Source organism: Vanellus vanellus (genome assembly GCF_965231255.1).
Source record: "Vanellus vanellus genome assembly, chromosome: 26".
Taxonomy (NCBI): Eukaryota; Metazoa; Chordata; class Aves; order Charadriiformes; family Charadriidae; genus Vanellus; species Vanellus vanellus.
Genome location: NC_138931.1, coordinates 1534439 through 1560609, shown reverse-complemented (window position 1 = coordinate 1560609; position 26171 = coordinate 1534439). Strand labels below are relative to the sequence as shown.

The 26171-nt window shown below is 39.5% G+C and overlaps 1 protein-coding gene across 1 annotated transcript in view; it reads left to right on the top strand.

Annotated features, from left to right (window-relative positions):
• UNC5D (unc-5 netrin receptor D) overlaps positions 1–26171 on the top strand; it is a gene marked incomplete at both ends in the record, with an annotated part of 156428 nt that overhangs the window by 55141 nt on the left and 75116 nt on the right. The window contains one exon of the mRNA XM_082495827.1: positions 22368–22586. Within this exon, the coding sequence (XP_082351953.1) occupies positions 22368–22586 (219 nt within the window). The remainder of the gene's footprint in view (positions 1–22367; positions 22587–26171) is intronic.

Below are 26171 nucleotides of genomic sequence, written 5' to 3'. Positions count from 1 at the left end.
TGAAATAATTAGAAAAATATTTATTTATGCATATATATTTACAGAGCTTTTCAGCATTGGGAAAATACAGAAAGAAGCAAATGTTACTGAAGCATAAAAGGAAAATAAAATTAAATAGAAATCTAGTGTGTAGACTTTAAGAAGTTAAACACCTTGTTTTCTTCACTGTCTTGGAAAACTTCTGGTGATGTTAAGGACAAAACCAAATCTGATCAGAATCCCAGTGGGATTATTATCTTTTTTTTCTATTTTTTTCCATAGCATCTGGTTAATAGTTGTGTGACTAGTTTTTTAAAAAACTTCCTACTGTCTGAATAGACGACTTTATGGTTATTTTACTTCCTTTTTTCTTCTTAAAAGTTAATAATCCTCCTCCTCCTCCTCCTCATCAGGCTTGCCTCCTGCTGACAGAGTGGTAAGAGGGAAATTTCACTGCAGTTCCCTTTGGAAAGTAGTTGGCTGCCACATTAGTGGAGACGGTGTGCGTGAATAGATGGGTGTAAACAGTATGTTGGGGATTAGTTGTCAGTGTCATCCCTTATGACTTGGTTCAGTGAGTCATGTATTTGTGGAAATATATTTTTGTTCAACAGCCTTTACTTATTAAGGTAAGGCAACAGTAGTGCTTGCAAGACTCGTTAGGATCAGTTGGCATTTAGAAGGGAAGATGAAAACCTCTACACTTCGTTCCGCTTTAAAAGAAAAAGACTGAAAATGCCTTTGTCTCTGACACCCTATCTAAGATATTGAGGAAAGGCTTTGTGCATTATTAATAAAAAGATTGTTGTCAGTATAATTTCTTTCTGTTCTCGGTTCCCAACGTGAAATATGTGAGTACTTGTTGATTTAGCAGAGCTACTTCTATGTGCATGACAAACTTGCTGATGTTTTTAAGCATCAGAATAGATTTGCTGTGCTTTTGTAATAGGTACTTGTCTTTTTGAATATGTTGTGTATTATATGTTGTGTGTGTATATGTATTCTATTGTGTTTCACTTTGTTTCTTATGACATAGATCAATGGGATCAAGCTGGGAAGCAATAAGAACTCCAAATGTTACAGCACGGAGCAGTTGCAGGTGGTCTGTTCCATTGGTGCAATTTTCCATGCTGCTAATGCGAAGTGTTTCAAGGGGAGGCCCGTAGAGGGATAGTATTGACTCCAACTCTCATTCATGTATCTAAATAAAATCCTATTTAAGAGTTAAATATTCTGTCATAAATTGATACCAGCTTTGGGGGGGGGGTCAGATGCATCAATCACTGATAGAATGCAATTCTTCAGATTAACTAGACTTGGCAAATGAGTTAAGCGTAAGTTGTAAGTCAAGCATGTGCTTAAATCTCATTGACTTTTTAAAAGCAATGTGAGTGCTGTTCTGTGCTAAATTGGAAACTTAATGCTGTTTCACTGTCATCGGTTTGAATTTATTTTTAGCTGTTCACACAGTATCAGGAAAAGAAGGTTCTAGACACTTGGTGTTTTCCTAATAATGAAGAAACTAACCCGGCCTCCCTTTAAGATCGTGGTGCTGGTATTTCTCTTAGAAGTGTAGCATCTCTTCTGCTTGTGTAAAGTGATAATTAGAGGTCATCAGATAAATAGTACTTTAATAGAAGTACAGTGTTTGCAGGGTATAAATATGTGCTACTGTTTTAAATGGTAAATGAACGAAATGGGGGAATATTGTTGGATCAAATTCCTGTTTTTCATGGTGTCCCTCACCAGGATGTCGCTTTACCTGCCGGCGAGAGCCTTGGCCGGTGAGGCATGACAAAACCCCAACTGTACTGGGTGTCAGTGGGAAGAGCTGTCAATGTAATTGCTATCTTATCCATCAAATTGCAAACTGAAAGTTGACATTTATTATAGCTAATAAAGCACCATGTCTCTTAACGCTGGGAAATTGAACTTAAATATCATGCTTGTGGAGTTTGAAGGAGATGGATTTTAATGTCATACAATTTTTTTTTCCATAATTTTTCACATGCTGGGAAAAAAATGGAAGTGTTCTGGGGTGTTATTGCTGCCTTTTGTTTTGAGAGCAGCTCTTGAGTTGTGAGTGCACAAAGGTGGCCATTTACCCCTCTTCCCCTCCCCTGTTAGGAGAAAAAAAAAAAGGTAGTTTGTTCCCAGGTCTGGGTTCTAGCTACGGCTTATACATGTCTATCATGGGCATTATAAAAATATACAGCATTCGGCACCAGAGTCTGTATTTCTGACCTATTCTTGATTTAGTCCAGTACTTCAGTTTGCAGGTTGCATTATACCTAACGAGCCTCTCAAGCCATAAAGTAGCCTCTACTTCAAAATTGAAATAGTCCAGCTCATAATGGCATGAAAAACCCTGTACAATGGGTGCTTTGTTGATTTACTCATTTGGCTTGTTCAACATAAAAATTGCCGGCAATTTTAGGATAAGTTATGAAGAAGAATGTAATGTCTCGTATTGTTGGACAAGAAGTATAGTTTAGAAAAATTGAACCGTGAATTGGAATCTGAAGGGACTGCATTGTCCTCTGCAAGAAGTACGGCCCTTACCAAGACTGCGGGAAAATCACCGCTCTGTGACTGCTTTCCCCGGAGCCTTTTGTCTGTCAGAAAAACTGTTTGGGTCACAGTGTTTCTTTTCCCATTCAGAGAAGAAATGTGGGTTGTTAATTTAGCAATAGCAGATAAAGTTCTAATTTCAGAGAATCCAAAAAAAGGAAAAGCAAAAATATTCCTTCAAAAATCAACCAAAAATCCCACCCTGAAGTTCGTTCCAGTCTCACTTAGAGGATAAATGAGGTATGCTCTCAGGGTGCTGGCCTGGCGCTTTCTGGCTCATGCTTCCTTACCCAACATGCAGGAATTTTTAACATCAGTAAATGGTCGAGATTGCAGAGCTTGCATTAAAGAGCAGTCAGCTGTAGGCTGCGCTGTAAAAGATCAGAAAGCACACATTTAGTAAAATTGCTTGAAGCCGCATGGGTAGGCAAAGTTGAAAACAACGAAATTCACGCAGGGGTAAGCTGTAACGCTGGCGAGTACTTCGAGTCGTTTGAGGGGAGGAAGGGAAAAGGGTGGATGAGTTTTATTACTTCAGTACAAGAGAATGTAGTTGATGCACATAAATGGATAATCTATTCAAATACAGATTGCCAGTCTCACCCAAAAGTGCACGTTTGCAGCACGAGCAACTCGCTGCAGAGCCAACAGCTGTAAATCTTTGTAGGTCTTTAACATGACAAAAGCAGCCAAAGCCTAAAATGCCCTTCTCTTTGAAAAGCAGGAATGGAGCAGGATATAGAAAAGATTTTTCACAAAGTAGCATGTGATTCAGATGGAAAATGTCAGGTTTTGAAAATTATTAATCTTTGTGCTGCACAAAACTGTCAGCTGTAGGGGCGTTTAGTGTAGGAGGTTCTTGAGAGAGTATTTTCAAGTATATTTTTTTGTGTTTTTCTCTTCTGCTTTGTTTTGAGGTTCTTTTGTTTCTCCCTCACTGGTAGGTGAACAAACAGCCAGTGTAAGTTCATGATTAGGACAGTAGCCGCCAGGTAGCAAAAGTTACAGAGAAGTGAGGCGAGTTAGTTGTAGCTCGGTCAGAATCACCCTTGAGTATTCGCCCCTGGGTTCTGATTCACTGAAAGGGAAGTGTAAGGGGGGGGAAGTGTTATTTAAGAAATTGGTAAGCAGCTGAATGAGAAATTGTTCTGTGCCAAGTTATTACAGAAATTTGATTTTGGTAGGAGATGCTGAACGAGCTATCTGCCAAAATTGTGATCTGGAACGTCTGATTGTTCTTTTCTGCTGATAGCGGATAGTTTCCATAAAAGCGTATCAGACTTTGATTTTGCTTTAGCCAGTCAAAAAGGTAAAACGGTTCCAGTTTCTGTTAAGGCCCAGAGGAGGAAACATCCATTGGAAGTGTATCCCGTTGAGGAGCGGGAGCAGCTCTGTGTGGGGAGTTTGCTCTCCCCTCCAAAGCAGAGCCGGTTGTGGGGGCTGCTGCCGTGGCCGGCGCGGTGCACCGGGGGTCCCGCACCCCGCTTGCATTCCCAGCCCTGCCGGGACTCGACTTGCTTGGCCGGGGAGCTGCTGGGTGTTTCTAGCTGTCTCACAGGATCGGGATGGCCGCTGAGGAGTGGCTTTTTAGGTTTTAAGATTGGCACACTCAGTAAAACTGAAAAGGCTTTACTCTCTCTGTTTCGTGTAGGATATCTTTGCTTAAATTCTTCCAGGGTTAAGAGCAATCTGATTGTAAGAAGAAGAATGAAAGAAGAATGGCAAAATATTTATTTGTGCAAACAATTAACTGGAGGGCACTACAGAAATCTTAACATGTTCTAGTGCAGAAGACAGCTTGTGAGAACTATAGTAACATAAATAAATTGGAATGCCTCGTAGGTCTATGTATATGATATTAGAGTGTGATAGAGTATTTTGCTATTTCAATTTCAGTTGCGTGGCAGTTAGGATAGCAATGAATTATAAAAGGGAAGGGCCATGCTAACACACTATATTTTCACAAATGCATCTTTTTAATCTTTTCTGTCTGTAGAGTCTTTTCTGGGGGGGGGTTGTGTTGTTTTGCTTTTGGTTTTTTTTTTTTAATGTCGACTGTTACTTCATGTAAGATTTAAGATTCTGGAATTCTGTAAGAAAGTGATGGTTCATAAGCTTTTTCTTATTCAATTATGTGTATTCTATGGAGATTAGATCTTTTACTAACATCTGTTGCAAATTTTAAGCTGTATAGGGTAGGAAAATAGCCCCAGTCATACCTTGACATTCACTAAGATTTTAAAGTTGAAAATATTCTTTGCAGTAAATGATGAATCTGCACAGCACATCTGCTTACTGTAGGCATTGTGGATGTATTGGCTTAATCAAACTGGCCAATAAAGCTACAGGATATTTTCAGCAGAATAATAGTAAAACCCAGATTGATTTAAGAATATCCTTTGAAAATAGTGGTATTAAGGTGAGTAAACACAGCTATTGTTCTGGCATTTAATGCCTCCGGTTTCCAACCTATTAACTGGTTACCCCTTGTTAGGAAGCATGTGAATTTAAAGGCTGTCTTTCTTGAGAGAAGAGGTTCCGTGATACGTAGGAGCCAGAGGAAGGTATGTAATGGATCCAAGCTTTCAACTCCAGATTAAGTTGGCATAGTCAGTAGGAAGTAATAAGAGTAAAAACTACAGGTTAATTGGGTTCCATTTGCTTTGGGACTTCAGAAGAAACTGCCAGATGTCATTGAAAAATGTATCATTCCAGCAGATGTGGATATGGCAAGCCAATCTGGTTTTGAGAATATATTGTATATTTTTCACTTGTGGCATGCGTGGAGTACAATTGGATGTAGATTACTTGTTGTGCTGATTTGAAACATTAACGATGTGTCCAATGTTCCTTCTAGAGCAGTTTTCCTGTTGGTTCTTTTTGTGTTGCCTGATCTTTCCTCCCCTGTCTGACTTGGTGAATTCATTTCTTTAATTGGAGAAGGAGCACAGGAGTATGCGAGTGCATTTTTGTTTCTGGGTTGTCCTTTGGGGTTTTCATCTCAACTGCTGTTCCAGAATGTGAATTAGGGGAGTTATGCAGATGGATGGGGTTGCATGTGTGGCAGCCAAGGGTAACGGTGCTGGGGATGAGTAACGACCAGCACGTGGCTGGCGGGTTGGTGAAGAGCTGACCAGTTTGCGGTGCCGTTATTCCAACAAATTGTAAAAGATGTGTATTTTGCTAGGTCCTTGTCCCACTTCTCTTTGCCTCTATTTCATGTAGCTGGTGCAGTTGGTCATGTGTCTATTTCATAAAATATTTGAAGCAAAGGAATACCTTCAAAAAGTATATAGATACGAATTAAAAGCCAGTACAGGCTTATCCTTTAACATGGAAGCACAACGATCTCTGTAGCGTCCATCGCGCTGTTCCCCTCCCCCCTCCCCCCACCTTGTTATATTACCTTCAATTGCTGCAAACACACGTGTTAAAATATTTGAAAACGTAAATGTCACTTGTTGCTTTGGTATTTACAAAAGATCTAAAAAACCTATATGACTTGAAGTCTCTCTACATCTGTAGAAAGTATCTACTAATTGAATCTTTGCCATTTGAGGGATACCAGATACTCCATCAACGGGAAAGTATTTCAGATACTTAAGAGAAAGTGTTACAAATGTTTGCTTCCAAAACTGTATTATTTAGCTGCAGAGAAAGATTTTCTTTCCCCAATCATAATAAAATAAAATTTCAGAGTATCAAATCCATCATTAAATTTAGTTCATTTCTCTAATGTGTGTAAAGTGCAACAAGGAATTGAAATACTTGCAAATACAGCTAATATGTGATTTGCTATTCTGTATTTTATAGGAACTTGAAAATTGAGTAATCTTATCATCTAAACTCACATCTAAATTGTGCACTGTATATTATAGTTGGAATGATGTATATTAATACCTAATGTTACCTATTTTCTTATAAAATTTGAGTTACCTGAAGAAGCAAAAATAACTACAGCATTCTTTAGTCCAATTTTAATTAGATCATTGGGGATTTAAGACTCACTCAGTTGATTAAAATTACACTGTGATGTCTTATTCTTGGCTACGGAGTGTACCTAAATTGTGTGTATTATGCATTACTGCAGTGGTCTCAAAAACTATCAGCATTAAAATAAAGGACATGTCTTTTAAGAGCTTGCTTTCTCGATTTACGTTGGAAGAAACAAAACTCTATTTCTCTCTTCCCTTATGGTCTTTTCAAATGAGCATTTCTATATCATTGTCTCAGTAATTAAGATCAACTGAACCCAGATCTCCTCACTGACATGGCCTGGTTGGTATTCTGTGAACGTAGCAGGAATGAACATTACTTTATTAGGTGAAGTATCAAATTTTTAGTAGCAGATGAGTTTATTTAGGGAGTCCTCCTCTTCTCTTTTTAATCCATTTCTTCCGGAAGTTGTATTTGTCAGTTCTAGGAACATCTTTGTTACTTAATGGCAATATGACTAGAAAAATAAAGGGGGAATGTTTGCTCGTGAGCACTTTGGGTACTGAAGACTCTGCTTATTAATATGTTTTAGGGATTATTTTTTTTTATGACTTCTGAAGAGAAATGTTTTTTAACTTTCTTGGGATGAATTATTAAGGGTAACAGATTGACTTATTTAGTGCGTACCACAGGAATTTTAGCAAAAGATGGAATAACTGCATGCAAGTGCAGTTGTCAGTAGAACTGTGGCCACGGTGGACTATAAGAGGCTGTGTTAGCTAAGGAGGAGCTGGGGAGAGCTGTTCGCACGTGCTAGGAAAGAAGCATGACCTCCTCTTATTTCTAGTCCTTGCTATATATTTTCCTTAGCAGAAAAGTAACTATATCTGTTTCGTCTCAGGTCAGGTCGTGGTTTTAATTTACTTGATACCTTTATAAAACAATACCTTTAAGTAAACCCAAAGAAGCCCTGTGATTCGTGTTGTGTTCCACATTGCTCAGGTATTTGGTAACTGGCTATGGCTAAAAAAAGGAATGGGTGGGAGGGGAAGTTCCTTTTGTATTTGGAATCGTGCTATTGTCTATTCAGATATTAACGATTTAAACACCATACTCACTTTTTTCCGTGCTATAATTCCCTTATGACAGTGACTGACATTTGAGTTTGATTCACAGCAGGGTTGCCGTGCAAAGCAAAAGAAGAAAACAAATGAAAAATGCCAAATTTTCAAACGGGAACAATATTTTAGCTGGTATTAGAAGTAGTGCACGTAGGCATAAGAGCTATTCCTGAACAGAGTGAGGTCGATATGCTCACGTCACTCAGCACACCACTCAGGACCTTTGTTGTCTAGCCCTAGTTAGCACAACTCCTATATAGATCAAAATCCGTGGGGAGTTTGGATGGCTGCCTTGCGTTACTTGGGATCAAACCAAGACCTTGTGGGGTTTTAATGCCAAACCAGTCATTGCTTCCACGTTTCCCCCTTAACTAATCTTAAGGCACATAAGTTCTAGAATGAGCCTTTTGACTAAGTAGGTTTGAGCTGGCTTCATAGCAACTTACACTGAACCAATTCTCCTTTTTTTCAAGGCTTTTCTCATTGTATGAGTACAGGTTTTATTTAAATATTAAGTACAAGGGAAGAGATTGGCTTTTTAACCTTGGATCAGCACAAACCTTGAGGTTTCTATGCTCTTCCTCAAAGGAATAGGAGATAAACAATAGTATTTATTAATATGAAACTTCTAATATGAAAACGTCCAATTCTAGAATATTTTGAAAATATCAAGTAGGATCTCCATACTTTTTTGTCAAAGGACATTATTTTTAACTGAATTTAGAAATAATAAGACTTGCTGTTAACGTTTGCATGTTTAGAAACTCTGTCTTGAGGTGTCTTGTAGCTGAAGGCAAATCTCCTTTATTCATGCAAATACCAGTCTTTGGACAAATGAGGATTCCCTGATCTTTCTGTTTTTCAAAGGTGTTGTGTGCTACTTTCTGTTCTTGGCTCCGATGCAATTGTGTGTCCTCAGTATTTGAGAATATCAGGTCATCGATATGTTTCTTACTGGAATGTGGAGGTTTGAGGGGTTTAAATGGACAGGCTGGGGAGGGTTTCTGCTGAGATTATAAGCACAGCGTTGAACAGGCGCTGCCTATCTTTCCTGTGCTGGCAGCCAAGGAAAATGCTGACGTGCTTTGTTATGCAACGTCTGTTGTCAAGAATCGTGTGCATTATCATTCAGTGGTGGAGGAAGAAAGGTGGGGTTTTTTTTACCCTCCAACATGTACAAAAGAAATTAAACTGACATTTATCTGCAGAACAGCTTTGATGCTGCAGTGGTTTTGAGAGAAGAGCAGTTTGGCATATGCGTGGGTTATTTTTGCCCCCTCTCTTTTAATACATTATCAGCAGTTGTACAGCAGCCTTATTACTTGCTTGCAAACAAAACGAAAACTTGTCTGTAGTCCAGTTTGAAGCATAATGTGAATAGCTCTGCAGTAAGCATCTCCCCCAGCAGTTGAATTGGTAGTTGGGCACATCAAAGCCTTTAACCTTAATAATGACAATTGATTTGTGAATTCAGTTGGAGGAAAGAGCTCTGTGGCTCAGTGAGTAAAGAAAATGCTGCTGTAGCAAAGAATAAACATTGTACCACAGGTGCAACTATGAACTGGGTATGAATTCATTATATTTATTACTGTTTTGTTGCTGAGCTAGAAGTACTTGCATCAGCAGGTACTGCATTTTAGCCCAGGGTTTGATAAGCAGATACGTTAAGTTGGTAATCGTAGTTGGGAGACTCATCATTTGTGGACAAATTGGAGTTTTTAGTTTACTTCCGGTTAGTTTTTCCTATGGAAGTTACTGTCTTTGCTATATCACAGTGCAGCTGATCAAAATGATAATTACAGTCTTCTCAATCAAGGGAGAGCAATGGGGATGGAGTATCTTCCCAGCAGTACTAGCAGCTGAAGAATCCCATCCTCATAATTTCAAAGCTCGTTTCAGTCTTTGGGGGGTGGAAGAATGGAAGGAGGGCAGCAGATTAAAGCTGTTAGTGTATATCTGATTAGATTTAGGCTCAAATAGCTTCTGCAAATTGCTGGGTCCTAATAAAAACGAGTTGGTGATATTTAAAAGCAAGTTACTTACATTGTGATCATTTCCCCATGACCTTTACACTAATAAGCACATTAACTTTATCCTAACATAATTCACTCTCTGTTGGTGAATTATTTGTTATCCTTGAAAGGAATCCAAGCAGTTACATATTTTATTTGCTGCTCTCTTAGTATCATTAGTAAAGTAATTGTTGGGGGGTTTTTCTTAATAGTCTCACAGATGGAAAAAGTCCACTTATTTTTCCTTCGTTGTTGAGGATCAAAATGAGCATTTTAGTCTTGCTCTAGGTTGTTTCTAATTCATTCCCTTTCTGGATCATAGGCACTTGAAGTTCAAAGCTACCTTTTTATATGTAAAGTGAAAATTTAATTTTAAAGTTCTAAAAATGTCCTTGGTTAAAAAATAAACCCTTAAATTCAAACTTCAGCAAGACAGTTTATTTGCCTTTGTGTGCCAAAGGCCAGTCTACCAAAGAATTATGTGTATAGCTTTCAATGTAAATGTGAGATACCATCTAAACGTACAGAAAATCCAAGCAGAGCCTGAGAAGCCTTCCCTCACTTTTATATCTCCTGCTTTATCTTGTGCTTCTGTGCTAAATTGTAGCAGTGACTTTCTCCAACTGCCTGCGAGACCTGTTCCATAGTGTAGAAACTGTAAGTAAATATTTGACTTTTTAATGGCAACCGTTATAGCTGGCAGCCCTTTGAGGCACAGGGACCCTCAGTTAGAGAAATGATACTGGTTAATTTATTCAGAGTTCATTTCTTGTCACCTTTAACAGGCCAGGTATCCCAGGCAACAACAAAGCTTGAACCTTCGAAGCAATTTGTTGATCCCAAAGGTCAGCAACCCCAAAGGTGACACATCTGGTGGTCTTATTACACCAGCTGCGCAGCAAAACGGGAGAGCTTCCCTCCTCTCTCCCTGCAACCGCCTGATAAATATGCTGTATTTCCAGGAACCCGTTGTTAAATTTGTATAACTAATGCTATTGCCATTTAAGGCAAACCCTGTGTAGCTGGCATGCGACAGTAGGTATTTGGTACGTACTGAGAATTTTAGGCTTGTTCTGAGGTCATTGAACAATCTGTTGAGGCCTTGGTCTTTCCAGTCCTGTTTGTTAGCTAAATGTGCAATCATTGACCTCATCCATGTGGTTCTCTTTACACGTTCAAGTCCACTATTACCACATATTTTCTCATTGCATTTTGAAAGTAATTTTTTTCTTCTAGTTTGATACTCTTCTCACATTGCATGCTGGAAGACTTTTTCTTACAGATTCAGCTATTTGGAATGCTGGAGAATCCTTTTTCCTTTGAAGATTTATATTCCTTGCATACTGCTTAAAAAAACCCTAGATGTTAAATAAATGTATGAATGTGTGAAAGATTCTTCAAGTTTGTAATCCACTTAATATTTAATAAATGCAATATATCATTCTTATAAATATGTATAACATAGATATAGATAGATTTAGAATACATAAGGGATTACAATAGGATAACACATTCATCTCTGTTGGCATAGAAAAGACCGCTAATGTTTTATGAACATATTAATCCTCATTGGTGAAAATAAATGCCCTACCCTCCTGCAGCCCATTAATGGTGTGGTTTATGGAAAGTTACTTTTATGAATTTCATGGAACTGTAAGTTCCTTGTGAAAAGGTTAAAGAGAGGGCACAACAATGTCAGCCAAATCCTAAATTCTAGAGGGGAAAGTGGTGTTAGTGAAAAGGGCTTTTTTTCTTTTACATGTTTTTCTTTTCATAAAAAGAACCCACTCCAGCTGTATGAATGGGAGCTGGTCTCAACGTACCATTCTTCCCTTGGCTGCTCCGCTGAGACTGCTCGCTAGTCCCACTGGGACTGGCAGTGTGAAGGGAGCTGGTGGCTTCTGGTCGGGGTTAAGAGGCGGTGGAGATGGTGAAAGGTGACTGCTTTCATTCTTGATCTTTGTAGGTGATGTGATCAGCTGTCACTTAAACACCTGAAAGCGTAGCCCTGTAGAGCTGCAGAAGTACTTTTTACTTGGGTTTGGCAAAGATTCAGAGAACAATTAAGGCTAGAATTTGTGGATAAAGGTGTGACGCTTTTAAACTTTATTCCATTTTATATAAATAAATATATGTAACTAAATTGTGCTTTCTGCCATGTGCACAGAGATTAAACAAGGACTGTGAGCTTTAGGGAAAGTATAGAGCCCTTAGCTAAAGCTCATAAGATATTAAAAGGGAAGGAAGATGGAATAAATGAGAATTGGGAAAATGGCCTCACTCATATTAGCATAAAAATCCTCTCCATGGGAGAAGTTCTGCTCACTAAAGGAATAGCACTTTATATTCTTAAAGAATACAGTCACAGCAAAATTTTGTTGACGTCGTAGGGTCTTTCTCAAATGGATTCTGTGTGAGGAGACATTTGGATGATAATGTTATTGCTGCTGTTTGTTGAAAAGTGGGGGGGGAAGGGGGTTTGTTCAGAGAAATACAAGAAATCAGAATGTTTTAGGGACCTTGAGCTTTTCTGCTCAGTTACAGTAAAGGGACCCATGTGTGCTCCTCGTCAGTGAGAAGAATGGGTGGTTCCGACTACCACGTTGACTTGCCTTTGAATGGACAGATAGTGTGCACATGGTTAGCTACCGTGGGTCTTTGGCCAAGGCACAGTGAATTATTAAAGTAGGCTCACTCGGTTGCTTACAGCTGTGGCAGGTCATTCTGTCACTCTCCAGACGGTTCCCCTCACCACTGGTGAGTCTGTGGGTACTATTCTGTATACTGAGCTGTACACTTCTGTACACTGTCTCTTACATGTCCGGTTTATCGCTGTTGAAAAAGTGTTTAACCTTTTACAGCATTGTAGACATTAAGTAGGGTACGTAGGAAAGGACTGTTAAAGTGAATAGACAAAGAGGCACTTAAGAGTATGTATATCATACTTCACAGTTGTCTTGATTTTTAATCCTATTAAGACAACTTAGTCCCATGATTATATATTGACTTTCACTCTCCTGCTAATAAGCTGGAGACAATGTCCTCCAAAGCTGCCTACATACCAGAGGGGTGGTGTCTGCAGCTTAGCGCGGGTTTACTGAGCACTGGAACACGGCTCTGTGGCACTCGGTGCCCAGTTTCATGGCTTGCGCTTATTCACATAGTCCATTTCCAGACTGACTGCTTACCCTTGTGTAAAATGAAATTGATAATATGTGCTTCCCAGATTTGTTGTCAGACTTCCTTGATGCACGCAAAAAAAAAAAAAAAGTAATGATCAAAGAAGCCACAGTGCATTTCAAAGCAAAGCAAAATGGAAAAAAAGAGGTATATAACTAATAGTTTCAAGTAGAAGCATCCAGCTTAATATCTAGTCCTACACACACAGAAGAAGAAATGAGATTCTTTAAAATTCAGATAAGCAGGGTTAGTTTGCAGCTAAAGATTCTGAGCACACTGCTTTTGTGTGATAATATTTTAGATTTATTTCCACAACTTATTGCACATTCATTTTTTGGAGTTTTCATTGCAGAAAATTGCCAGGAGGAATGGATTTTGTCTTCCTCAGCTGGCAGAACAATTTTCCACCTGTCGCCCAAATATTTGATGAGAAGGATTATGGTACAGCTGCTGGAAGTTTATACTTTATATCCATAGGAAGCAAGAGGGTCTGATGAAACTAATACACTGATATCAAAAGTTGGCTTGCTGAGATGTATATACAGCACTTGTGACTTTCAAGATGTGCTGAAAATTGAGGAGACCCTGTCTGCTAAGGTGTGAAATCCAGAAATGGTCACGGTTGTATAGCCTGTTTTTAAGCACTCCTTAATTTCCCACCAGCGCTCCCTTTTGCCCACAGGACACCTGTCCTTCTGAGGGCCCCAGTGAGGTCCCGCGGCACGCGGGGCTCACTCTCACAGCGAAGTTTCTCAAGTACCGATAGTCTCGCGCCCTCGCAGCACCCAGATTTCACGGGCGCAGCGAGAGGAGTTTGAAGGGGCCCATTCATTCCAGCTTCTACCTCAACTTCTCCACAAGATAGCATCCAGGAGATGGCAGGTTTTAGGAGACTATCTTGAAAGTATAAGTGGCAACTATCTTGAATGAGTAACTTAAAAGCAGGAGAAATGCTCCCTCCTTGTAGGGCAGTTGTGAATATCCAGAAAAAAAAAAAAAAAAAAAGCTGTATTATTGGGTTGCAAAGGCCTTTTAAAGTTCTCTCTGTTCTGCAGGATGCTCTGACACTGTTCAGAGTCCTTTTGTGTGCTTAGTCTTACTCCTGGCTATAAAACCATCATCAAAAAGAGGGTTTTTCTTCACAAGCCTTTTTGGTAGGTACTTAACACCTAAGCCATGAGGCTACGAGGTTCAGTCCGTTCTGGAAATTGGGTAGAAATAATTTCGCTGTAATATGATTTTATCAGCTTAGAATCTTCACTGTGATATTAGCCTTTTTTTTTTTTCAACAAAGCAAAGTTGATCATGGAAGATGACTCCGAGTTTGAATTTCATTGAGTTTTAGGTTATCTTATTTGTGTTTCACAACCCTGAAAACTACAGTTAGAATAACAAAACCAGAGAGAACCAGTGCAAATATACATGATTTTGATGTCTGCTACTTCCAAAGGTATTTTTTACTCAAAAGCAAGTTCATCTGCTTGACGGTGCTGCAGTTGTCTCTGCCTCGGTGTTGCAGTAAACCCAGAATACTCTGTTCGTGTGTGTCTCAGGTAAAACTGGTAATTATTCTTGTGTTTGGTTCGTTAAGCGTTATTCTGTAGTGAGGCCCTGGTGGGCAGCTGTCACACCGCACTGGGAGGTTTCCTTAGCTGCATTGTCTTACACTGAAATGTTAGGATGAGAGACTGGCTGAATTCTGAGGTCTTCCTCTGGAAGATTTCCCTTTGTGCACAGTACGGACCCGCTCGGCCGCACCCCGCACCAGTGGGCACTTTGGAGTGGAGTAGATAGGGAAGAGATGCTTTCACAGAAATCACATTCATTTCCACTGGCATCGGGCTGTTTCCCATAGAGGCGAATGTTGTAAATGTAATGCAAAAATGTCAGTGCTAACACAAGTTTACTATTGTAGTGTTGTCTCTGCAGACTTGCACTGACATTGTTTTGTTTTGTTTTCATATAAGAAAGTAATTTCAGTTCAAACATCAGTGACATCTTTATGTTTTTCCACTTTGATATTTTGTTATTATCTTATACTCATGGGATATTGTCTTGGCAACCTAATTATGATTTCAGGCCCTACTGAAATGAGAAGTGAACAAACATCTCGGGGGAGAAAGAAAAGTGACCCTAAAAGTACATATTTACGATATATGTACATGTTTCGGTTCCAATTACCTGTTCCTTTTGCTGAAGGCATTTCAGCTGTCTTATAACCTTTGGTTAGGCACAGAAGTCACATTAGGAAGGGTTCTTAATTCCGTACCTTTCACATGCAGTGAAGTTTCCTTCTAATACTGTCCAGTTTCTCATAACATGGTTCATGTACCAAACCAAAGTAGGCTTAATGCATAGTAACACAAATGTAGGCAAACACAGCTACCCTTAATCAGATCATACCAACAGTAAAACATAATGCCAAAGATTCCTCCAAATCAATTATTGATTGGATTCAATCCAGATTTTATTAATCCATTAAACCTTATATGGAAATTTTTCAAGCATTGTGGGAAGATTTGTAATGAGAAAAGTTTTACCCACATTGTAGTTCTTACCCGTGAATGCGTAGAGTCCTTAGAGGTGCGTAAGCACATTTTCTTCCTGAGAACTTTTTTCCCCGGCTGCTTCTAATATATTCATTTAATGAATTAAATATTCATCATATAAGCAAATCATTGTCACGTGGAATCTGCTGGAACATAGCACTGGATATTGAATGTGTCTGAACGTAAGAAGTACTGCTTTCCTTACTTGTTTTGCTGTAGCGTGTTCATACCATACCTTCTTTTCTTTTGTCTAGAGGAAACTGCTAACTGGTAATGGTGCGGATTCTTCATTCCCAGCTCCAGCCTCTCTTTCCCAACAGAACTAGGAACAAATGAGGACTATTTTTGACATTTATGTTGAGAGTCAGCAGTGATTGAGATGTTGCTGCAAATATTTAAAGGCATCAAGGATAAACTCTTGGTAGTTCCTTTGGTAACAGCAATGACTTTGAAGCCTAGGTTACCGGAACAGCTTTGAAAATGTTACCATACAGCTCATGGGCAAGTCCCTCAACAGGATCACATCCTGATAACCAGAGATGGCTCTTGACTATACCATTCCCACATTGATTGTCATCATCTTAAATATTGAGGAGCAGGAGGAAGAAAGTTTTTAGGCGGTGCAGTAGGTGCTCTGGGGCAGTCGTACCAATTAAGCAGTTCTGTATCATTTACCAGGAGTGCTGAATAAGTAGTAATTGGATTCTCCTTCAATGTATAGAGTTTAAAGAAAAATTATGCAGTGAAACTCATCAGCATGCATATTTTATTACTGACCATTCTCACTGTTCCTGTATTGTCAATCTTTGCTAAATACCGTGTCCCTATAGGCTTTAGTAAATCCGTGTACTAGAGGAAATAACAAAGGTATTAAAGGATTTCATGTGGGCAACAAAATCTCTCATTTCCATCAATATCTGAGTGACTTCTGAATAACCCACATTGTTGCATACGGGACAGGGTCATCTGATTAAAAGAATGTAGACAAATCTCACTGAGTCGCGTTTCTGGCTGAATAATGACTCAAATTTCATTATGAAACCATTCCACCATAAGGAAGTTACGTATTCTGTAATATGAATTTTTTTTCATCTTCTGACTTTCCTGTAAAAATGAGGATATGTGTAGAAGACAGTTGGCATTATTTAGTTTTGTAGAAAATAATGACTGCAGGTGATACAAAGTTCAACAGGAATGAGCAGCATCAGATACACGGAAAGGGAGGAAAGTTGGTGTCTAGAACTTTGGTCATCGCTGTCTTTCAACTAACGAACAGATCTGCCCGAAAGGAGTGGTTTACATCTGGGGAAAGACTTTTTTTTTTTTTTTTTCCTGAATTGCCTCCAGGGGAGTAATGCTTGAAGTGCAGAAGATGTCAGAAAGCCTAATAAGAAACCAAATGCTACTGCCAAGATTTATAAATTCAGGGGATTTGGAAAAAGGAATCAAAGGGGGAGGAACTTTGGAGCAAGACAAGGAAGTTGGAGGGAATGCTTTTACATCAGAATGGTTCCCTGCGAGCACAGCTAATAAAGGAAAGAAATAGTCTTCAGGGCAGTTACATAAATTAGAAAAAGAAATAACCAAAAAAAATATCCCACAGGCAGAAAGGGAAAGCAGGGATCCTCTGATCTCAGGAATTCTTAATTAGAGTGGGAGGAAACTAAGGCAGGAAAATAATAATGTTTGTTACTTTGTCTCGAGCTTTGGTTTTCTTGTACCACCAAAATTTAAAAGCGACTGTTTAGAAGCTTATGAGAAGTCTTTGTATCTGTGCTTCCAGCTGTTAGACAACTCTGCTTTTTTGCAGGGATGGGGGGGGAGGAGATGGAGAAATAAAGGAAGTAGAGAATACTTTGACTTAGCCTGGGTTTTATAATCTGAAAGTGGTGGTGATGATAATGGAATGTTCCATGATGGGTGGCATTAGAGGAGGTAATCGTCTTCTGAGGATGATTGTTACAAAGGGATTATTCATATTCATTCCCAGCAAGCTACTTGGCTTGTTTGGGATACTTGTAACTTTTTTTTTAAATATAGAACATAGTGCTACTTACTTATTTTAAGTAATTCTTAATTTGCAAAATAAAAAATTTTCATACTCGTGATTTTTCATTGTTTTAAAATCTTACTTTAGCATCTAAATTACATCCTAATCAGTTTTGGAATAGTGAAGGATTCACGTGTGCTGCTATCAAGATTTTCTAATGTGATCTGAAAACGAACGGCAGTATATTTATTCCATGGAAGAATTTACTGTTTGTTCTTAACTTCCCCTTTTTTTTCTCCTTTTTTTTTTTTTTCTACTATTGTCATAAAAAGATTTAAAGTCCCTATTGGACTAGTGTGCAGAACATAAAACACAAAGCACTTCCTGAAAGGTAATTTTCCAGGAATGAAAAATACAAGAGTTGTGTTTGATAGTTTGGTCTTCTGTCATTCACTGTTGTATTAAAACAGCCATTTTTCTATAACTATGAATGGCCGGAATCTTGAAAAGTGACAGTTATAAATGAAAAACCTTAATAATTTGAAATCAAAACCCTTACAAAGTTCCAGTAGGCTTTCGGATGAATTTGAATACGTTAGGGTACAAAAAAGATGGTGCACAAAAGAAAGATGTATTAAGTTAAAATATCTAAATATTAAGTGCACTTTAGGAGAGGCTTTGCTTTGGTCAGCAGATACTGTAGTTATCCCAGCTCAAATATGATTTATCCTGAAATGCATATATATTTCTGTAACATCAGTCCAGCCTTCTAAATAATATTCTTTGGGTCTTGACCCTGGGATTTGCTCTGCCTGATGCCAAGAACGGTAAGAATGGGCAGTACCTGGTTCTTAGAATGTCAGAACAGCAGTCCAGGCATTACCTTCCGACAGTTTATCTCTCGTTATCGCTGATGTCCTTAAGGTCTGTGACAGCTCCTGTTATTTACATATTTATTTGTGTGTGTGTATACGAGTACATGTAAATACAGTGTCTTTATTTTATATTCTGGGATGTTGAGATTCTGCAGTGTGCCTCCAGGGAGCGTAGTTCTGAACCAGTGAAGTGCACTGGGCTCAAGGGAGCAGTGAGGGAGCCGAGCTGCGTGGTGCAGATGTGGTGGGCTCAATATGTCTTCCTGATTCAGTTAAGTACTTCTCGATTGCTTTTAGAGTTGAAATGCCTGATAATAATTTGTCTAATCCTGCTTTGCTATCGATTGCAGTAGCCAAATTGCTTAGGACTTGAACATGAAATAATGTTTTGGGCCAAATACTCCTTTCTTTAGTCTCTTTGTTCATAACAACGCTTGTTCAGGTCTGTTGCATGACCGCTGATCCATATAGCGTCAAGCTGAGCAGTGAGCTGGACCGTGCTAATTGAGATCAAGAGACCAGTTGTTGCTGCAGTCTTGAGGAAATGGCCCATCAACTTGGAAAAGGGATAGTGAGTACAGAGCGATACCCGTATGTCAGCAGTCGCCCTCTAACAGTTGCAAAAATACAGGGAGAAGGATGCAGCAAATTTTGATTTTATTGGTACTACAGTATGACTGAAAGAACTTCAGTGTACCAGAAGGAGTTCTTTTAGGTTTACTGCAACGTACCAACTAGTGGGACCAGAGTAGTATCTCCTGGAACAAGAACATCCAAGTTTTTCAGTTCTGTCAGGTCTGCATGCGCATATGGAGTCTGTTGGTCTGGTAGGAGATGGCAGCAGAGAAAGTACATCTGAGCACTTGTTACTGAAGAAATTGAAGGTAATCACAGCGCACAGCTGATTCAGATGACTGTCAATGAATGCATGAGTATCTCCTGGTGGACAGCTTGTACAAGCGCTAAATCTTTTTCTACTAATTGTTGTAGTATGGTCCTTAAACAGGAACATTTCAGAGATCCGAATTGATGTTGATTTTTTTTTTTAAATGCATTTATTTGCTGTATAGATGTTTCAGAAGGTATTGTGTGAAGCAAATAGATTCCTGCTAAAGCAAAGTCTCCGGGTTTATTCTGTGGGTTTATGATTTGTAAAGCACTCTGAGAGCCCTCGCAAAGTTCCGTGCAAGTTTATCCTTTCTTTTTCATGACAAACTTCACTTGTATGGATTGGCAAGAGCGTACAGCTTTGAGAGAAAAGCTGGAAGGACTCCAAGGCTAGAAAGGAGTCCTTGCTGGTAGAAGATGCAGGATGGATGGAAAAAAAAAAAAAAAGAGTAAAGAAAAGGGTGGCTTTTGAAAGTGAAGGAAAAACATACCTCAGCTGTTAATCTAACTTCACTCTTGGTGTCAGTAGACTGTTAAAAATGGACATGGGTATGCGTTCTCAATTCACTGGTAAATTTTCTGCTGTAGCTGTGGTTAAGTGAACTGCAGCGCTTGTTCCGAGTGTGATCATACCTGTGCCAGTCCCAGGGAGCTGTAGACACTGCAACTTGTCTAATCATCAAACAGATTTTTCGTGTGCACGGCAGGAAATGTCATCTTAATTAGGGTTAGAGTGCGACATTTAAATGCAGAAGGGTATTTATTTTAATGTATCTGAAATACTGCTGTGTGACTCTTTTGTTTGAGCGTGATAAAGGGACCAGTAAAGTAAGTCTTGTGTACCATAAATCACGCTAAATATTTATGATGCAAAAATTTTAGATATCGCAACACATTAAATGGTGTCATTGCAGTCCCTGTCTGATTAGGTAGCCGTATGGAGAAAAGTAATATCTCCATTTAAAAAAAAAAAAGGCAAGAAATGCAAATCCTTAGTGAATTTTCTGAGAGGCACAGAGTTGCCTTCCAGCCTGACCTCCCCCAGGCACGGGGTGAAGAGTTGCTGTGCTCACCTCTGCTAACAGCTGGGTGAACTTGTACTCAGTGAGTAAATTCTTGCCAGATGCTGATTTCATCTAGATTGTAAAATGTCGTACAACAGTGAATTCAAGCGATTACACTTGTACAGCATGCAAAAATATAGTAATATCTACCTGTGGGTCTGTTGGGACTAGGATATAGAAAATCATTCTTCCTTTTGTGTACTGTGATCTCTGTTAGTTTGATTTTCAAGGGCGCTTAACGTAGTGGCAGTTACCCTTACGTGAAAAGACGCACCTTGACTTCCCTCTTTACGTTAAATGTTTTCTTTCGGAGTGAGCCACTTCCACAGCCCAAAACCACTCTGCTGGTGATAGCATAAAATGTGTTGTGCTTCGCTCGATTTTCTTCTGTTGGTGAGGTGAGCTGGACAAAAGCATGGCAATCCCGTAAGAGGTGTAGAGTCTGTTGTTTTCAGGCGCTCATCGGCAACACATAACAAGAATGTAAAACCATATCATTAAATCTGGATGCCACTTGTGAGGAGAATTGTGCCCTTAATATCAGTGGGGCTGGGACTTCATCCTCTGTGTCTTGCCCTAAATAGCAAATTTAGTGGAATAACAGTGGGTCATTCTAAGTTCTCTTGCTGAATGATGCTTATAAATTTGTCAGCTATTCTTCCTCAACACAGGTGTGTTGCTGCCTTGTGAAGCACTCAAAGCATTGCTGGGAGCATGGGATTTCCAGGCGTCTCCAAAATCTTATAATGACATTTTTGTTATTTCTTATAAAGCATGGATTTAATAAACCCTGCAGGGACGCAATATTACTGAAGATTGACAAGATGGAAATTGGCATAAATGTTCAGTAGTAAAATGCTAAAAATTATGATAATATTTTATAAAGTACACTGCGAATGTAGTTTAAAACATTGAGCTCATTTGACAATCATAACGATCTCGCAGCACATACAGTGTATATTTGCACACACAGATACACTGAGTGCTAAGAGAGAGATACCTATTTTTAATAGAAATAAAGACGAAGTTATTGTTATTCCATAATCTACTAGACCTCTGAAAGACTTACTTAATATCATCATAATTTACCTTTCACCTAACTTAATTTCTTTGGTTTTGTTTAAATCACATATATATTGCCCTCAGCTATTCCTCTTTCTCTGGTACTGTATTCCCTTCATCTGCATATAGAATGTGTCCTCCTCTGTTATCGTTTGGCTATGCTGTATGTACTCAGTACTTTCTAATCTTCCTTCATAAATTGATCCCTTCTGACTTATTTTTGTTGCTGTTCTCTGAATTTTCTCACAAAACTGACGAACTACTGAAATAAATCCCAGTGTTGGTAAAAATCAATGGGGACTTCCCGGTTTTGACAGCAGCAACTAGGATTTGACTCAATCAGAAGGGCTGTAGTAAAGAAAACGCTCGTATTCCAGTGCTTCTGTGTTCATGTCTAAGCACAGGAATTCAGAAAATGAGACACCTAGGCTTATACATTGCTGAGTGAATGCCCTTGGATCCGAGAAAGCTCACTATCTTGCAGTTTCTGACCCTACAGAAAACACTTTTCCACTTTTATGTCACCTTAAAGGGGCTGCAGTAAATGGGAACAGCATAAAAGCATATAGAAAATTTCCTCTAAGTGGGTATGAAATCACAGTTTGCTTATTCCGCTGTTGGAGTGCTACAGTAATGCTGTTCATATCAATATATTTCTCTGTGGTTAACACTGATCCCTGTTAAATCTGCAGCAACTGTCTAAAGGAAATTAAATTCAGTGAAAGAAAGGAGGATTTGGTAGTTATGGCACTGGGCTGTCACTCAAGAGAATACGGTTTAGTTTCTACTTCTTCCACAGACTTTCTGTATGACCTTAGGTGGCTCATTTAATCTTTCTGAGCCTCAGTTCCCCAACTATAAAATTGGCAATAGTGATGATGCAGTTTTCTGATGATTCCGATGCTTCTTTCTGGTCAATTTTCTTGACAGTTCTTACATTTAAATTATTTTATATTTGTTTGTGTGTGTGTGTCAAATTCCTTACAAAGCACAATCCTGACAGCTATTGAGTTCTACAGGTGTTTCTCTAGTAAAATTAGTTTTTAATAAAATCCAAAACGGTATTTAATCAATTAAATGAGATGATACAAAGGGTGCAACAACATGAAAAATGTGTATTTTCCTTTCCTTCCCTTTCAGGAAATGATAACAGTGAAGCCCTTCCAGAGTCTATCCCATCTGCTCCTGGAACACTGCCTCATTTTATGGAGGAACCAGATGATGCCTACATTATAAAAAGCAACCCCATTGTCTTACGCTGTAAAGCTATGCCAGCTATGCAGATTTTCTTCAAGTGCAATGGTGAATGGGTCCATCAAAATGAGCACGTGTCTGAGGAAAGCATGGATGAGACTACAGGTAAGGGCTGATGTGGCCTTCGGGAGGTGTAGTGGAGCGCAGTGTCTGTCAACAATACACCAAAGAGAGCAAGGAGCAGGAGATCGCGTTCAGAGCTACGCGAACAGGGGAGTCGTGTGACTGCGCAGGTGGTTGCAGGCTTGCTCTGAGCTGAAGGAGCGGGACCCGGCTCTAATTCGAGAGTGACACGACGATGTCCGCTCTGCCCTGAGCATGGCAGCGAGCCGTGGCAGGAGGGCACGGTGTCAGCAGAAGCTTATTGCTGGGCTGCTGCGACAACGTGTCTGGGTTGGCTTGGTGTGTCGGTAACGCCAGCTCCCGTGTGCTTGTCATGTACCGTGGAGACACAGCTTTGCAGAGTTGGGAGAAGCAGTTCCCAAAATGCAGAAGGGAAAGCAGTGGATGGACCAGGGTAAGAAAAGGAGAGAGCCGACAGGCAGAGAAGGGGAATACAGATCCTGGCACAAGAGGCATAGTAGGAAAAGGGAAATCACAGGGAATTAAAATGACTGCAGATGCAGGAGGTGTTACACAGAGACGGTAACAAACTGGGTACGCACCGCCAGCTTTCCCAAGTGGAGATCTAACCCTGACCATAGGCAGTGAGCTTTCTGAAGGAAAATAACAGTTCTGGAGGGGACGGTAGTTCAGTAGTATTTCAGTGGCGTAATTTGCAGTGGGAACTAGAAACAGGGAAACATACGCTTCTATGAAATTCCTGTCAGGATGAACCCTGACAAACCGCCAGTGTGGTGGTTGAAATTTGCCTTCACCCAAATAGTGATAGGTATTCGGTAGGTAATAGAGCTAAGTGGGAGAAATCCATTGTGTAAAAGCTTGTATCTAAAAGAAGAGAATGAGAAGGGAGAAAGTTGAAAATGATCAACAGATTTTATCATGCTCCCAGCACACCCTATATCTTTTCTCATTTAGAAGCATCTTGATAAGTATTGCAAACCAATTTAATGCTGCACTGTCTTGTAATTTTGCGATTCTGTTTTGTTATTGCTTTTCTCCTCTTTTTAAATTCCAAGATTGCTAGGCAACTCCCTGTCTTGGAAATAGCAGCGTGTGCATAACATCCTCTCTATCAATACAAGAAATTCCTTTTTAGAGGAAAAAATGCCATTTAAAAAGAAGTTACATCTCCTAAAGCAGTGTTTGGCATTCTTTTTAAGTGACACATTCTGAAGAAATTTCATACTAAAGGCTTTTTGTAAATGCTAATCTGGATGAATTTTAATTTTTGCAGTTACCTTTTCAAAAATAATTTAATAGGCATAACCTTTACTTCTAAAGGCACTGCTGAATCAATATAGAAGAAATGTCGTCCCTAAATGTTTTTCTTCCATATGGTTAATGAAAATCTGCCTTGTGAATACTGCAATTATGTTTTCTGAACCTTGGATTAATAACAGAATAAAAAAAGATAAAGTATCATTAGGTGTTTTTTTAAATAACATCAGTAACATTGAGGCTTGAGACATGGAGGCATAGGCTTAGCAAATGGGATCTGGAATATAAACGTTGCAGGTTTGAATTAGCCCCGGGATGGAGCTAAACCTAAAAGTATTGTTCTCTAAACATTAAGTGTGGTCCAGACAGTGCAGTGTGTCTGTGTGTTCCAAAAACTACCATAATGGTCCTTAGGACACAAAAATGCAAGTAAGGGCTATAAACTGTGATGTTGAAGGACAGGCAGGGATATTCTCTCACCCTGATGTATCCATGTCCATAAATTATTTTTGAACTCTTCCTTCGCCTTCAGTAAACAGCAGACTATTGGGTTTTTTAGAATTAATGCGCATCCTGGCAGTGCCCTCATTTCTGGAGTCAAATCTGGGGCATAAACATGTCTGTTACCGAGCACGCACAACGTTCTGTGTACTGCGTGGGCTCCATCTGTGGAAAAACTGCGCTAGAATTGATGCCAGGAAGGGTGCCTCTGGCTAAAGGGTGTGCTTCTGGTCCGCGCACTGAAGTCCCACTGCGTTCAGATGGTCCCGTCCTTCTCCATCCTTCCACTGTTTGTTATGTGATTAAAATTCTGAGAGGATATATAGAAAAGTGGTGAAAAATAGCAACAAGAAACCCAAACAAGAGGAAATGTAAAGCTGAATAAAAGAAATGTATCAGAGCATCTCCATAAATTCCTGCCAGCTAGCTCTTAGCCAGGCATATGCGAGAAGTGCTTGGCAATGGCACTTGAAGGCACAATGTTCGGGTGGATTTTACCTACGGCGCCGGATTGTGTACACATGAAAGGACAGGAAGGACAGGTGGTGGTGGACAATGGGTGCATTTTGTCATTGTGATGAACATGGGATCCCATATCGCATTATTTTGATTTTATAGGAGAGAAACAAAAATCTTGGAGTAGAACAGGAGTCACTGATAATTTGCAGAGAAGGAGCAACAGGAGAGGAAGGGGTTTTGTAGTTTTGTCATTACTGGCTGTGACACGTGTTGGCTGCCTGAGAATGCGGGGGGTCCTGGTGGGCTCAAAGAGTTTGCACCAAAGTCTCTCCTCTTGGGCGTTTGCCGCTGTTTGTGCGGCAAAGCAGTGCTGACACGCCGACACGTGCTGCGACTGCGATGGATACGGGCTCCCACCTCTGCGCTGCCACAGTCAATGGGACGGTTGGAGACCAAGTTATTTTATCTTCTCCTGCCTTGTTCCCTCAGTTGCAGAAAAGATAGTGATCCATCGTCTGCCTTTTCCGTTTATTCATAAACACGGCAGCACAGGAACTTTGCTCTCTCTCTGTGTGCTCTGCCTCATAAAGCGATAGCCTGAGCTAGTAGTTGCTACTGTAATAAAATATAATATTTACGGTTTGATTAATTTCCTTCTGCTTTATTTTTCTTGCCTGAACGTTGCAGCATGCACCTCAGAATTAGTTTACAAATATTTCAACTTTTGGTTTCACCAGAGGATCAGACCTGCTAAGAGTAACTAGAGTTTTCTTCTCTGATAAATAAAAGGATTACAGCAGTAACTGCTGTCAGTGTTTTTTCTCATTTAAACAAATAAAGCTGACAAATGCTGAAGTTCTGTGCAGCTCTGTTATGTTTAGTACATGGAGAGCAATTATTCATCTGCTGCCAGCATTAGTCTATCTGCAGCTAAACCATCCAGCAGTGCAGAAAGCTTATTAGCATATCAGTACCATAGTCATAATTTTATATTCTGTGAGGCTGTACTGTATAACAAAAGATGATGGTTATAATTTGCACAATAATTTAAAGGGTTGGACTTGCAGTGCTTATTAGAGTTATACAAGTCACAGGTAAAATGTTGCTCTTGTTTATTGTGTGCCTGTTTTTATTTGCATGGATTTTTCATTCTGTGTCATTTCCTATGAACAATTTTTCTGGCATTTCTTGAGATGCAGAGGGTAGGTGAGTGTATTTGTTGGTGAAATATAGTGATGATAAATGAAGAATATATGCCTCTGTTCCCAATAGGTTTGCTTTCTGTAGTCGTTTCTAAAACAAATGAAAATAGTTGTACTTTCTCCATAAAAAAACCATAACTTTCCCCAAAGACTAGATGTTCTCCTGCGGTCCCTTCCAACCTCAACA